At 42.9% G+C, this 16,806-nt stretch overlaps 1 protein-coding gene across 1 annotated transcript in view; it reads left to right on the forward strand.

Annotated features, from left to right (window-relative positions):
* The first annotated feature begins 3,162 nt into the window (after window positions 1-3,162).
* Window positions 3,163-16,806, forward strand: part of LOC135498871 (ralA-binding protein 1-like) — a 39,214-nt gene continuing 25,570 nt past the window's right edge. The window contains exons 1-3 of the mRNA XM_064789370.1: window positions 3,163-3,251; window positions 9,244-9,365; window positions 12,614-12,761. Of these exons, the coding sequence (XP_064645440.1) occupies window positions 9,272-9,365; window positions 12,614-12,761 (242 nt within the window). The 5' untranslated portion in view covers window positions 3,163-3,251; window positions 9,244-9,271. The remainder of the gene's footprint in view (window positions 3,252-9,243; window positions 9,366-12,613; window positions 12,762-16,806) is intronic.

Below are 16,806 nucleotides of genomic sequence, written 5' to 3' on the forward strand. Positions count from 1 at the left end.
CTAATTAGCAGTGGTAGGTAATTAATGCAGCCATGTCTTTGATAATGTGAACAGATCTCACTATGACACTTTGACCAATATTTTATACTGACCATCATCTCAGAAGCCGCTAAGGCGGCCATGCCTTTAATAATGTGAACAGATCTCACTACGACACTTTGACCAATATTTTATACTGACCTGTCAGCAATCTGACTTTCCTCTCAAAGGTACTTGAACGAGTGGTCGCTGCGCGCCTCAAAGCGTACATGGACATTCACGATCTCCATGACACTTTCCAGTCAGCATACAAGCAGGGTCACAGCACGGAGACTGCCCTGCTTAAGGTACAGAACGACATTCGATGCATGGTGGACGAACATGGAGCCGCGATTCTCGTTCTTCTTGATCTTAGTGCCGCGTTTGACACAGTTGACCACGAGATTCTCCTTGGTAGATTGGGTGATTTGTTGGGTGTATCTGGCACTGCCCTTGCATGGGTCCGCTCATACCTGACATGCCGTAGTCAGCGTGTGGTAATAAACGGGAACCTATCGACTGCGAAACCACTTTGCTTTGGTGTCCCTCAAGGATCGGTCCTTGGACCGATTCTTTTCCTCGTTTACATTCTACCACTCGGAGAACTGCTTAGAGGATGTGACATTCAAAGGCATGGATTTGCGGATGACACACAGGTCTACAGGGCCATTACTGCCTTGCGCGACAGATCTGCTATCCCTCATCAGGTGAAGGAGCTGAGTGAGAAACTGGCAATCATTCACCAGTGGCTTGCCGATAACAAGCTGAAAGGAAATCCAGATAAGACTGAAGTCCTCCTGTTTGGCACCCCGCAGTCGCTCAGGTCACTGGACATGCATTCAATCGATGTCGCGGGAACTGGGATTAGTGTGTCGAATGTTCCTATTAGGAATCTAGGTGTGCTTTTTGACTCATCCCTCTCTATGGACGCCCATGTGAGCAACATCGTCCGTGTGTGTTCTTATCACCTGCGCAACATTGGCAGAGTAAGAAAAGAGTTGACTGATGAAGCTGCTGGGTGCCTGACTCGGGCGATGGTCCTTTCTCGCCTCGACTACTGTAATAGCAGCCTTGCTGGCTGCAGTCAGTCATCCGTGGCCAGACTTCAACTTGTCCAAAACCGTGCAGCCAGACTTGTTACCAGAACTAGGCGCTCTGATCACATCACGCCTGTCCTGAAGGAATTGCACTGGCTGCCGGTGGAGCAAAGAATGATTTACAAGTTGTTGGTCCTGGTCTACGGAGCGATACATGGCACAGCCCCCGGGTACCTTTGCAGCCTCATCACTCCCTACGTGCCAACCCGGCCACTAAGATCAGGGTCGCAGGACATTATAACTCAGCCAACATATAGACTCAAAACGTTTGGTGGGAGAGCATTCGAGATTCTTGCTCCCCAAATGTGGAACACTTTGGACGCCACACTGCGACAAGAGACCTCATTGGCCACATTCAAAAGTTCTCTAAAGACATTTCTATTTCGAGACTATTTCGGGGTGTGATTCAAACTAGGTGGGGAGCGCCACAGAACATTGCGACAGTGATATGGGGCGCTATAGAAATGCTAATTCTATCTATCTATCTATCTACCATCATCTCAGAAGCCGCTAAGGCGGCCATGCCTTTAATAATGTGAACAGATCTCACTATGACACTTTGACCAATATTTACTGACCATCATCTCAGAAGCCTAATTAGCAGTGGTAATTAATGCGGCCATGCCTTTGATAATGTGAACAGATCTCACTATGACACTTTGACCAATATTTTATACTGACCATCATCTCAGAAGCCGCTAAGGCGGCCATGCCTTTAATAATGTGAACAGATCTCACTACGACACTTTGACCAATATTTTATACTGACCATCATCTCAGAAGCCGCTAAGGCGGCCATGCCTTTAATAATGTGAACAGATCTCACTATGACACTTTGACCAATATTTACTGACCATCATCTCAGAAGCCTAATTAGCAGTGGTAATTAATGCGGCCATGCCTTTGATAATGTGAACAGATCTTACTATGACACTTTTTGACGAATATGATATGACTTACTCTCCACAAGGGACGACATTTTCTTTGTCACCAAAGGTGGGATTATAGTCTAATGAATAACGTAGGGGACAACATTTTCTTTCGCACTAAGTGTCCTTTATTCACATTGATGATTATGAACGGCCCCTTACCCCGATGTATTGTTTTTGAGTGTTTCTGTTTTTGAGTGTTTCCCCTCATTGTTTGGGAACGCTCAAAAATAGATTGACGAGTTTTTCTGTGTATCCCTCCTATTGAAAAGTCATGGTCTCTCTAGCTGCCTATTGTTTGGAAACACTGAAACATGGGGAACAACCACAGATGTTACACCGGCCCTTACCATAAATCTAACAATCCCTGAACAATCATTGAACAATAGAACGAATTCTACTACTATAGTTTTACCTGTTGTTGTGGGACAAGGGAGACTAGTGTCTCGTGACAGTAGTACGTAGGGGACACCATTTTCTTTCACACCAAGTTTCCCGTCCTCGTTTTCTTGTAACATTGCAGAAGTTGATGGGACTTTTCACAAAATTCAAGCCCATGATCCGTGCGGAAGATTATTGTTGGAATGGCAACCCATAGTTCATATATTTCATCATAATTTATGCAGTCTGATGTTGCAAATTCTCGGAGAGAACACAATAAGTCAGTTATATTATTTGCAGGACAATCATTCATCATTCGTTCATTGGCTCGCAAGACCCCCCAACTCCCTTGCGCGATCTCGAGATTGCCGCGCAATTATAGGATCCTAAGAATGCGCAGCGCAATCTTAAGATAGCGCAGATCGGTAAAATGCGCGGAACATATACATGCATGCATGTACACAATTAATAGGGGGCCTAATGCATGAATTTATTGCAGGCTGCTCAAAACCATAACCGCAACCCATCTGACGCTCCAAAAGATAGTTCGAATAAATAATCAGGGTCTCAAAATACCAACCATTTGTTTCTTATCCTGTAAAGACGAATTAAGCTCCAAATTCTAAGCTTAGATGCGTCAAAAAGTGATAAAATTCGACAAAAACTAAACACGAACCGTTTGAAGCAGCCGCCATTTTTAGCTATCCCAGAATGCACCTGTCCCTATTTTGGCAAGATGGCGACTATGCCAAAAGAATTATAGTTCAGTCTTCTTCTGAGAAAAATGCCGGTATTTCAGCAACAGAAACTGCTTTTTCAAATCAGAGTACGTCATCACTTATATATATTTATGAAGTATACACAGAACTTCAGACACTGATTGATATGGTGTGGTTTTACGGTGTGCATATGTTTTTGTTAAGGAAGCCAACCCCACCCTCCCCTCCCCAGTCCCTGCATCACTGCCATCAGTCATCGTCAGTGCATGCCTGGGGGTCATACTAATATGAGGAAGGCCCAGGCCTTGATAGGGAGCTCTTCGTTAATAGGGCTGGTGAGCGAGAAGACTCGGTGGGGGGGGGCTATATAGTTAGGATGATGCCATCATGGCAGTTTACCGAAGAAGCAGTTGGCTAGCACACAATGTCAATGATTGATGGCGAGTAGTTGGTGGGTGGGAGAGGGGGGGATATAGTTAGGATGATGCCATCATGGCAGTTGACCCAATAGACGCTGTCGCAGTATAGAAAATAAGTGGGGAGAATGTGGGAAACTAAACACAACAGGAGAAGGATAGGTATTTTTGCCCGGAGATAAGCATAATGATCCCAAGACCCAAGTGTAATTAAGATTTATATTCTAATTCAAAAAGACCAACGTCGCCTAGACATACAGTCATGCATAGACTGATGTAGCACAATGCATGAGACACCCTGTATAACGCAAATTTGAAAAAAAATCACCTCTATGCCTTATAACTTCAAGATTAACACCTGATCACTTGGTCAAACTTGGTCAGATGTATTCTACAATACAAGAGACATGCTATTCAGAAATGTATTGGTTTGTGTGAGAGTAACGTACTGCCAAGTCTACAGCCGCTGGAACAGGGGTATGCATGAAATGACGTCGCGTCATTTTTGGAGGCAGGAAGGCCTGGCCTCCGCACCGGCTTGTGAGACCTGAGGGTAGCGCGTGCGTTTGAGTTAAGTGCGCATGCGCTTTCTACGGAAAATTAAAATGGCCAGTGTTGTGGACGAGTGGTTTCAGGTTTCACGGTAGGATTTTGACATGGAAACGGGGAAATAGACATTGAGACCAATGTACTTTCAAGATTATTGCATTATTAATGGAACCAGACCGTTGACATATTGTCACACCCCATGATATTGACGAAATCGTCGTCGAAACGGGTAGCCCCGGACCGATCATGTTGGTGCGCTTGAAACTACGGAAAAGTTAGCAGACGGAAAATCTTTTGCGGAATTTTGCCAGTTCAAAGCACGATTTCGTCGCGGAAAGAGAAAAGTAATCTCTGGCAGCGATGCAGCTTGTTGTTTAATGCATTTCGATTCGCCCCAGGGTATCGTTACACTTTGATTCGGCCCTGTTTTGACGAAATCTTCAACCGAACAGCGGCTTCTCTGCGTAAACATCGTAGCGTCCCGCTGAATTGTTTGGAAAAAGAAAATCTCTCCCCAGGTAAATTGCTGTGCATTAGCGTATACGATTCGCGTGCAAAAATGTCACCTGGGTGCAGAGGTTTTCTGGTTCCGGTCAACCGGGTCAAGTTTTTTTCGTTGACGGTATACACACACACATTCGACCCTTAACCATAAAGCTCGCTTAAGAGCTCCCTATAAAACAACTGCACCAGGTTTGAAGCATATATATTTAAAGTCATCAAAATAAAATATAATGTTCTTAAACGAATTAAGCAGGCCATTTTGCTGATGCCTTTAGCTTGGATAAGTCACTAATCGTGGTAAGGCCAGCCAAGGGAACCCACAAACATAGTAATATGAGGAAGGCTCAGGCCTTGATAGGGAGCTCTTCGTTAATAGGGCTGGTGAGCGAGAAGACTCAGTGGGGGGGGGGCACGGCCGTTAGCTAGGTAATTTTTACTTGTGGAGAAATCCCTCGGTCTTGTTACTATGAATAGCCTGCCGACCACCGCGCCAACGGCGGGTTGAGTAACCAAAGTGGCTTGGTATATAATAAGGAATACGACCAAGAGACCCGGGCTCGCGATTTTCAAAGTTTGTCAAGCAAATCTCCTGCTACACCATCGACGAGCCGTGTAGTTGGTTCCACATTGTAGCATACACCACCAAGATGAGAAATTACCATATAATTTTCCCTTTTCATCATTCTGTTTACGTTTATAAAGACTTGCTAGTTTCTATTCTTGGTTCATAAGAGTCCCTCGATATGGGTTCTTCGTTACCATGTACGAATTCTTGGCATATGAACCGATCTTACCTGTTTTAAACTGATTTTCCGGCGAAATATCGAAGAAACTCGCACGGGATTTGGCGCATCAGCAAATTTCTCCGCCAGTTGACGAAGTACCCAAAAATTGATTACGCAGTAACCATTCCTGGCACATGACCTAATTATTATTCACTTCCGATTTGGGTCCCTCCCTTTTATTATCATAATCGACGCGTTCAAAGTTGGTCAAGGGAAATTACTTCATAAATCATGCAAATTACCACGAAGGCGTCATGTTTGCAGATCAACCAATCAGATCGGAGATTCCACAGGAGTCATGTGATCAAATAAATTGTTAAGGCACATTGTTGTCTAACGGCCGTGGGGGGGGTTATATAGTTAGGATGATGCCATCATGGCAGTTTACCGAAGAAGCAGTTGGCTAGCACACAATGTCAATGATTGATGGCGAGTAGTTGGTGGGTGGGAGAGGGGGGATATAGTTAGGATGATGCCATCATGGCAGTTGACCCAATAGACGCTGTCGCAGTATAGAAAATAAGTGGGGAGAATGTGGGAAACTAAACACAACAGGAGAAGGATAGGTATTTTTGCCCGGAGATAAGCATAATGATCCCAAGACCCAAGTGTAATTAAGATTTATATTCTAATTCAAAAAGACCAACGTCGCCTAGACATACAGTCATGCATAGACTGATGTAGCACAATGCATGAGACACCCTGTATAACGCAAATTTGAAAAAATTTCACCTCTATGCCTTATAACTTCAAGATTAACACCTGATCACTTGGTCAAACTTGGTCAGATGTATTCTACAATACAAGAGACATGCTATTCAGAAATGTATTGGTTTGTGTGAGAGTAATGTACTGCCAAGTCTACAGCCGCTGGAACAGGGGTATGCATGAAATGACGTCGCGTCATTTTTGGAGGCAGGTAAGCCTGGCCTCCGCACCGGCTTGTGAGACCTGAGGGTAGCGCGTGCGTTTGAGTTAAGTGCGCATGCGCTTTCTACGGAAAATTAAAATGGCCAGTGTTGTGGACGAGTGGTTTCAGGTTTCACGGTAGGATTTTGACATGGAAACGGGGAAATAGACATTGAGACCAATGTACTTTCAAGATTATTGCATTATTAATGGAACCAGACCGTTGACATATTGTCACACCCCATGATATTGACGAAATCGTCGTCGAAACGGGCAGCCCCGGACCGATCATGTTGGTGCGCTTGAAACTACGGAAAAGTTAGCATACGGAAAATCTTTTGCGGAATTTTGCCAGTTCAAAGCACGATTTCGTCGCGGAAAGAGAAAAATAATCTCTGGCAGCGATGCAGCTTGTTGTTTAATGCATTTCGATTCGCCCCAGGGTATCGTTACACTTTGATTCGGCCCTGTTTTGACGAAATCTTCAACCGAACAGCGGCTTCTCTGCGTAAACATCGTAGCGTCCCGCTGAATTGTTTGGAAAAAGAAAATCTCTCCCCAGGTAAATTGCTGTGCATTAGCGTATGATACTAGGAGTAATAGTATACGATTCACGTGCAAAAATGTCACCTGGGTGCAGAGGTTTTCTGGTTCCGGTCAACCGGGTCAAGTTTTTTTCGTTGACGGTATACACACACACATTCGACCCTTAAACATAAAGCTCGCTTAAGAGCTCCCTATTAACCCCATCGAGCTCGATTGGGCTAATCGGGGGCTAATTTAGACCCGTGTTCAACACGGGTTTTTTGATAGGTGGAATCTGAATAGACACGGCAATTGCAAGTTCTAAGATCCGGCGACAGATGGCGCGGTGTAGTTGCCTCGGTATTGCGCATGCGAAATTCCCCTCCAACGGGAAAGAAACACTGGAGAGCTCCCTACCTACAGCGCACCTGTCGCCGGGGCTATTAACCATTATCTAACACCACTGATAGGTGTAAGTGCGCCCCGGGTTTTTTGACACTCGGCGAAGACACGGGTCTTAAAAAAACGCGGGGTTGTATGATAGGTGGAACTACGAGTACGACTATTATTACTGACTTCACAGACCATAGTTTGTTCGTTGTCCACTAGGGTGCAGAAATTCGGTGTTTGTTTACGATTATGATTATGATTTTGCTTATGAAACACTGCTAAATAGAACCAGTTAAATCGTTAAAAAGGTGTTGATTGTTCAGGCTTAGAAACAAGACAAAATTGAATTCCTAGTCATGATTAAGGTTTGTGTTCACTTGAAATTTTATATCGGTGGTGGTTAAAAAATTTTAATTAATTCAATAATTGAATAATTAGGGCCTACAGCCAACCAAGGGCAATCAAATATGCGACTTCGAGGGCGAGGAGCTACCTGGTGACAAGTGTGCGAGATGGTTGGTGACGAGATTAGTAACTACCCCGCAAAATCAGCACCATTTTGAAATCAGAAGTGCGACAAGAAAAATCCTTTCTTGGTATATAATGGATTTGATTGACCAAATAAGGAAAATATTTCCCCACGTGCATAGCTTACGTGCCCCGTCCTAAAGGGGGGCGTATAAATGTACCACTACAAGCGTCCACCACCCAGTCGGTGGCCATGTTGGATTTGAATTGGAGGAAATGATCTCGAGTATGAGTTCTACAGGAGCCTTGTGATTTTAGACAACATCTCCCTTATCTTACACCCAAATGTCATGAAATTTTCAGGGAATGTGCTTTATGTTTTATTGAGGCCAAAACAAAAAGAGGTAATCTCGCTTATTCGTGACTTGTTTTCGATAATATTTTATGGTAGGTACTCCAAGCAATGATACATCACATGTCATTCTGACTTTGGTTCGACCTATACATGTAGAATGTTTCTTAATCAGGATGAATTCCTAACCACCAAATTTCTATGCGGTGAGTACAATGGCCCCTGGCCGTTTCATGAGAGACTTGTTTTCGATGATATTTTTATGGTAGGTTCTCCTAGCAAGGATATATCCTACGAATTTTTGATTTGACCTAATTTTCAAGGTCACAGTGCTCAAATGTGTCAAATGCTTTAAATTGACTGTTTGAGTGTAACTATGGCGTGTTTCTTAACCGCCAAAACTGTGAAGTTGAAATTTGGTACACATGACTCCCTCTTGTCATGTTACCTCTGACACCAAATTTCGGTTCGATCTGATTCTTGACATGGCCACCAGAGGGAAACCTGTATTTTTTTTATTTGACCAACTTTTGAAGAGGTCAAAGTTCGCTGTCGGCATCGCCGTGAGGTAGCGGCACATTTCGTCAATTCACTGCCAGCCCTATTTTCAAGTTATTCCCCCATCTTGCCAGCATTTTTGCCATTTTTACCACTTTTTTGTAGCAGGAGCTGAGGGCCCTCTTTGGCCCTCGGCCACGTGCAGCTTTATTCCCACCTGCAGCAGGCTGCGCCCCTGCCCACCATCATCTGAGTCATTGTCACTACTACTTATATCATTACCCATAACTGACCGGTCATTATCACCATCAGAATCAGGCTGATCATGCAAATTGGTCTATCTTCGCCAATTCACCTGACTCGAAATACCCACTTCTTGGGGACGAGATTGAGCCGAATGCTTCCGAGAACACTTCCAAAGACATGGCGGGAGGTTTAAATCAACGTAGAGTCAATTGTTTGGTTTACTTTTGATGGGTAGATGGAAACACTGAGATAACGTTTTGAAACGTTATTGGCAATTTAGCGACCTGTTTTCAATAACGTTTTAAAACGTTATTGGCAGTGAAAGAGTTAAAAGGCGTTGGCCATTTTCAGAAAATTTTGCAAAATAAAAAAAAAATAACTGGGAGTGAATTTTGTAGTTTACACTACAGTAAATTCTGATGGTTATATGTATATTGGAATATTTGAATATTTTCAGCTCCTAGTTCTCCAGCTGCTCTGAAAAGATGTCACGCAGCTTGAGCTTCGAATCGCCGGATGTGGAGAAGGACTTTCCGGGGCTGTATGCCTCGGAACGACAGCCTCCGGATGCTACAATAGGTATGCAGGATTATTTTTTGCTTCTCCCTGAGGGCTTAGTTCAAGAGTGCCAGGCTCATAATCTGGCTGTGTCCACCCTGACTGTTTCAAAAGTTGTGCCGACAACATGGCCGACACGTTTTAAAAAACCCTTTTTATGCATGGAAAGTCAATGAAACTGTGAAAGTATGACCTGTCGTCGTCATCAGTCGGTCGTCTATATCCTGATTAAAAAGACAGTGGCACGTTTCTTAACCGATAGGGCTATGAATTTGAAACTTTTAACAAACAGCCAGTGCCAGAAGTAAGTGTCGTTTTTGAGCTGTATGGTTTGAGTAGGAACCGACACGGATCTGAGAACCATATCGTACTGTGCGTGTACCCTGCAATGAATTTTTGTGATACGGTCCAAGGGAAACCAGCACACGAGTCACGACCTGCAAAAAGTCATAGTACTGTCTGTGAAATACATAGTATGTAAGTTGCATGTATGTATGTCACCCTTGTGGCTGGAATCGACTGCGCTTGCGTTTGCGTTTACGTACGTCATCCACTGGGAAGAGGTTAATAGAGAGGTGTCCGCTAAGGGAGGTAATATCTCAAGTTTATAAATGTCTGTCAGTCAGGCCTAAAAATTCCTCGAGGCACTCCCGGCAAATGCCGCCGAATAGCTGATTATTACCGTCGATCGCATTGACCAACTGCAGCAACGTTTTGCCGTAGACTGAGCTGTAAACCAGGCAATGAGGCATGAGAATTTTCCGATAAAAATCGAAAAGAAAAATAAACAAAGAAGACTTTTCAACCCCTGAAAAGTTGGGTCATGTGCTTTGTGCAAATCTGCAATAAAAAATATTTGTATGGGGTCTCACTTTAGTTCGTGTTCAGCCCGATGCCTATCCCACCTTGCCACCCTGCACCAACTGCACGCTGCAAACCAGGGTAGCTCCTGAAACAGCTTCAGGCTATAGTGAAATACATTGTATCGATCTCGTTCCTAATGCTTTTGAAGTACGGCACACCAGTTGTCTACTATTGCGTATCAGTAGCGGGAACAAGGTTCTTTTCAGTGGGAGGCAAATAGAATGTCCAGTGTCGGGTGGTCGTTCTAGTTTACTGAATTTGCGGCAGATTTGCCTTGGGCAAGGGAGAAATTGCTGTGGAGAGGCCTCTACGTCCACACCACTTTTTGGCTTACCATAGGGGTGTCTATACAAGTTTATTTACATTTATTAGTGGCTTGTTTTTTTTCGATGATATTTGTATGTTAGGTACTCCAAGCAACAATACATCACAAGTCATACCGACTTTGGTTTGACCTATATACTACATGTAGCATGTTTCTCAACCACGATGAATTCCTGACCACCAAGTATCTATACGGTGAGCACAATGGCCCTGACCGTTTCATTTCCAGAAGTGCCGTGGATCTTGTTTTTTGAGGCCTGTCATACTTAATTTGGTTCGGGGTGGGTCAGCTGAGCAATGCTATCAATGAAATCATTAAAATGAGGCATCGACCGATTTTAAAGGCTTCACTAATTTAGAGATACAGATAGTGCTAGCACACAGACACACAGCTAATCAACACATGATTGTAAGCAAACATTATCATGCCTTGGTTACTCACAGTACTCCGTCACTGGAACCATGCATGAACTAGGAAATGGAAAGATTAAAACATTGATATTTTCACCAAAGTACCAGACAAAACCGTCAAGAGCAACATTAAATAGTCAACTGTAAGGGGATAAAAGGAATGAAAACATTGTGAAAACAGAAACCTACCCAAACTGACAGCTAATTTTTCGAACGCTATTAATTAGAAAAGTGCCCAGATGTTACGAAAATTAGACATGTGCCACCCCTCGGCCAAGCTGGAACTACAAAATGAATTCAAGATTCTTGATTCCGCACAAGATGTCAAATTATTTTCATCAAAACAGAGGTAAAATATCAAATCTAGAAGATTTCAGAAGGGATAATTAGGTGGTTTTTCGCTCAGCGTAGGGGAGTCTATACAACACTGCAGTGTCCGTCGTTTGTCGTCGTTGTCGTCGTATCCCGTTTCAAAAACAGTGGCACGTTTCCTAACTGCTGGGGCTATGAACTTGTAACTTTGTACACAGGTCCCCCCAGGTCAGGTGACCTCTGACAATGAATTTCGGTCCGATCTAATTCTTGACTTGGCCACCAGGGGCAAGAAGTGGAAACCTAAAAAGTGTGATGTCTCTCTTATGAGTGACTCGTTTTCGATAAAATTTTTATGGTAGGTTCTCCTAGTCAGGATACATCACATATCTTACGGGTTTTTGTTTTGACCTAATTTTCAAGGTCACAGAGGTCAAATGGCATAAATTGTCCGTTTGAGTGTTACTATGGCACGTTCCTTAACCGATAAAGCTATGAACTTGTAATTTGATACACATGACTCCCTACATCATATAACCTCTGACATCGAATTTTGTCTGATCTGATTCTCGACTTGGCCACCAGGGGGGCCAAAACTAAAAAAGATAAAAAGTGCAATATCTTGCTTAATAGTAACTTGTTTTCAATCAAATTTTTATCACATATCCTACGGGTTTTTGATTTGACCTAATTTTCAAGGTCACCGAGGTCAAATGGTGTGAATTGGCCATTTGTGTGTAACTATGGCACGTTTCTTAACCACTAAAGCTATGAACTTTGAACTTGGTACATATGACCCCCTAGGTCAGATGACCTGTGACACTGATTTTCGGTCAGGTCTGATTTTAAACTTGGCCACCAGGGGGCCAGAAGTTGAAATCTAAAAAGTGTGATATCTCTCTTATGAGTGACTCGTTTTCTATAAGATTTTTATGGTAGGTTCTCCTAGCAAGGATGACATATCATACGGGTTTTTGATTGAACCTAATTTTCAAGGTCACATATTAAGTCAAATGACATAAATTGGCCGTTTGATTGTAGGGCACGTATCTTAACCGCGAAAGCTGTGAACTTGAAATTTGGTACACATGACTCCCTATGTTATTTACCTCCTATCTGATTCTCGACTTGGCCACCAGGAGGCCAAAACTAAAATATGTAAAAAGTGCAATATCTCGCTTATTAGTGACTTGTTTTCGATGATATTTTGATGGTAGGTACTCAAAGCAACGATACATCACATGTCACTTTGTAGCGTATTCCTTAACCTGGATAAATTCCTAACCCATAATCTAAGAAGAACTTTCAGTAACTTTTTAATCTTTCTCAAACAAACTTGTTAACTGATTGTATTTTAGGTGAAGAGCCAGAGCGACCCAAGAAGCGGGAAGGGGGCCTCCTATCAAAGAAAAAGGAGAAGAAAAAGGACAAAGATAGAGGTTACAGCATGTTCGAGGCTGAAGAATCTGAGGAAGAACAGCTCATTCTGGTGGGAGATGACGTGAAGTAAGCAGTTGTTTCATCCCCTTTTCATCCTCTTAAGGATGGCCCTTTTTGGCCATTTTGATGTTGCCCTAGGGGCTGCTTTTTCTGCCTAGTGGTTTACGACTTTAAAATTTCACTGATAGTGAACGTTTTAAATGTATTACAGGATTACAAGATCACTTTAACCTTCTTCTCATGGTGGTATGATATTTGTAAGTATGTCGTCGTCGTCGTCGTATTCTGTTTCAAAAACAGCGCCACGTTTCTTAACCGCTAGGTCTATGAACTTTTTATCACTTTATTCCAGCACATAGAAGCTTGAAATAAAGTTGAAGTGTTACGTTTTTACTCGTTATCAATGTGGGCTAAGAAAATCATCCCTCTAGGTCCTCGCCTTGCACTTTGAAACTTTTGGTTGCCCCTAATGTAAAGCCGATGGTTATTACTGCATGTCTGTCCCGCCTTGGTCTGGACCATATTCACTGGACTAGTTTGTCGCAACCAACCTACACTTCAAAGGAATTTATATAAAGGTCCGAACTGTTACTGGTTGTAGCCATGCATCTACTGGGCTGGTTTGTCTCAACCTGCACTTCAAAGGATTTGATGTTAAGGTCCTTAACTATTTCCCCCTAGGTTGTGACCACGCATCGACTGGACTGGTTTTTCACAACCTGCACTTCGATGGAATTGATACAAAGGTCCAGACTACATTTACTACATGATGTAGTAAGTTGTCCCAGGTTGTGACCATGCATCTAATAGACTGGTTTTTGGGCCCAAGCTGAACTTCATTCAGCTGAGTGCCAGGTCCATTGACCTCTTGTTGATTGGGCCTAATTACAAAGTCACATAGGTCAAATGGCGTAAATTGGCTGTTTGAGTGTAACTACGACAGGTTTCTTAACCGCTAAAGCTATGAATTTGAAATTTGATACACATGACTCCTTACGTTATGTAACCTCGGACACCGAATTTTGATCTGAGGTAAAAGAGGTAAAAGGTGCAATATCTCACTTATCAATGACTTGTTTTCGATGATATTTTATGGTAGGTACTCCAAGCAACGATATATCACATGTCATACCGACTTTGGTTTGACCTTTATACTATACATGTAGAATGTTTTTCTTAACCAGGATAAATTCCTAACCACCAAATTTCTGTACGGTGAGCATGATTGCTCTTTGCCGTTTCGTTTTTTTATGATTCTTCACAAAATCCATCAAAATAAGGCACTGGGGAAAATTTAACAGTTTACAGTAGCAGGCTTTGGGGCTGTTTCTAAAACTAATCTTGATTAGACTGGTTCATAAAGTTGGCAATTTGTCTAGGTACTTCTAGCAAGGATACATCACAAGTTTTTGATATGACCTAATTTTCAAGGTCACAGGGGTCAAATGGTGAAAATTGGTCGTTTTACTATAGCATGTTTTTTAACCACCAAAGCTATGAACTTGAAACTTAGTGCACAATACCCCTTGGTTAGATAACCTCTGGCATCAAATTTTGGTCTGATCTGATTCTCGACTTGCCCACCAATGGGTCAAAACTGAAAATATTCGACATACAATATCTTGCTAATATCAGTAACATGTTGTTTTTAGCTGGAGTATTGAAGCTGAGGTAGTCTAATAGCTATTCGAGTGGTGTCTGTCCTTCCATCCATCCATCCATCCATCCATCCGTGGAGAAATTGGGCATTTTGTAACCGTAAGACCTAGGCACTTCAAATCTGGCCGTCGGGAAGAACAAATAAGGCACGAACAAATAAAAGTTGGTATTTCGATCGTCTTTGCTCGGTGTATTCATGCATAATTATCTCAATGTTATTCTCAGATGTATGCGCATGTGACCCTTCAACATGGTCAACACAGTCCCCATCCCCCTTAGAGGAACCACACTAAGTATGGTTACTCTAAGCATCCCCTAAGGCTAAAGCCCCTTGCTGCACATGTTAGTAAAATGAATATTACCAATTTCATCCCCATCCACAGTTCCTACCTTTCCCCCTTTAAAAAAACCTTTTCAAAACACCGGGAAAATCCAAGTCCGCAATGTGGACCGCCACCAACGTGCATTTGTTGACATTTGAACTGTGCACGTCCGTTTGTTTACAACTTCATTTCCCGCGAAATCTCAAAGATCAACTGACCTTCTATCGCGGATTGGATATAACATTGACTTTGTAGCAGCGTTTTCACCAGGCAGGTTTTTCCGGGCGGCACCGCGCTGTTATAACACAGAGGGTCATACATCGCCCTGTTATAAAATACAGCGCCCCATTATTAAAATATCGCCTGCCCTCTGAAAAAAACCTCTAATAACTCTCGTCAACACACACTGCTCAATTAAAACCTCAAAACTGCAGCCGCGAGTGATTGACAAGCGTAACCATAGCAATAATTTCTGTGGCGCGAGTCAACCATTCTTCAGCACAGCGGTCGTGTGATTGGAGAGTAGAGACTAGAGTAATGATACTCATTGATAGCTGGCACCTGTTCGCTTGGTCATTGTGCAGTTGTGAATGCGTTGTTTGGGCGGGCTGCCTGGAAGGGGTTGGCGGGAGGTTTAATACTTTCGTATCTCGGGCGATGAAATATTGTAGTAAAGCTTGAAATTGGATTCATCGTTCAGGATTATAGGCCTAAATCACAGTGCAGCCTAGAGAATCATGGGAGCTATCAATTCATTCACGATCATTCATAGACTGATGCATGCGTCATTGACATCAGTCATCATCGGACGGGAACGTACACTCCTTTGCGCCTGCTTCCGCTTGCACCTGCTTCTGCTTATGAATTATGACAAGTAATGCGCATAATATTTGATGAAAATAAATTTTCGCACACGAAAGCAGCCCTTTTCTCTTCGAGCCGAAATCCCTTCTCAGAGCATCTAGAGTTTCAAATTTTCTGGGTGAGGGCCCCTGGACCCGCCACCAGGCCACACCTGCGCGTATGACATGCATACAGCACGTACTGGCCTGCAGCCAGGCTTGCGCCCTGTTTAGATATAATCCTGGCTAGAACGCTGTGTAGTTATAGACTTGTGTAGCATCTAGGCTGAACACTGTGGGTGTGTCAAAGGTGAGTGAATTATTCTATTTTCGTGGTGTGAATAAAGCTCAGGCGAACAATATAATGATGATTTTTAGCAGAGTCTGTCAAAATTCATGCAGTATCCATCCCATATGATGATCTGAAAGTTCCGTGTCATTGCCATCAGCTAGTCAGAAACTTTCATCACAATTGTTACGATTTTGTGTTCAAAACACCTATGAATTACCCAAAATCACCCAGACTCCACTCAAGATATACCTCCACTGAAAATAATTTGCTGAAACCTCAGTAAACATGTCATGAGTGCTGAATTTGACCATTTTAAAGATCATTTTTCTCTCCCTTGATCAACCCTGGCCCTGTAGAAATGTACTGTATAGCACGTATAGATACAAGCGCAGTGTAAATGTACACACAAATGTATACAAACCTGCTAAATTATCATCAAAGGTATTGAATCTATATTCTCAATCATATCAATTAATTTCCTTGATCATAAGCACCTTATTAGTCTCTGGCTTTGAGCTGGAGACTTTTATATGAGTAGGGATTCTTCTCCCCAGAAAATTATTCCGGCACACTCTCGTCACAGGTGGACGTGGCGTATGCACGTACATAATGGAATGCACTGCAAATGGTAGCTAGATTCAACCTTGTCCGCGAACTGAACATACAGTCTAGGTTCCAGTGTGATGTCCCGTATGAAAATACACAGAGGTATGCATGTGAAACGGCATATATAACAAACCTCCCGGAACTCGCCGCTTACAGCAATACCAATAAAGGAAATTATTTTGAAAGTGTTCTTTCCCTTGCTTCTGATTGTCTCGTATTGTAATATTTCTGCGCCTAGGATTGAAATTCGATCAGCCCTTATTTTGATACCGCTATTTGATCAGTTGTTTCGCCACAAATCATAGCTGAAAATCATAGCCTAGTACCACTTGCCACCGTCAGATGGCAGGGTGTTGATACCCCGGGGAATTCCTTGATCAACATCGTTC

Source organism: Lineus longissimus, chromosome 14 (assembly GCF_910592395.1).
Source record: "Lineus longissimus chromosome 14, tnLinLong1.2, whole genome shotgun sequence".
In the NCBI taxonomy this organism is placed as follows: domain Eukaryota; kingdom Metazoa; phylum Nemertea; class Pilidiophora; order Heteronemertea; family Lineidae; genus Lineus; species Lineus longissimus.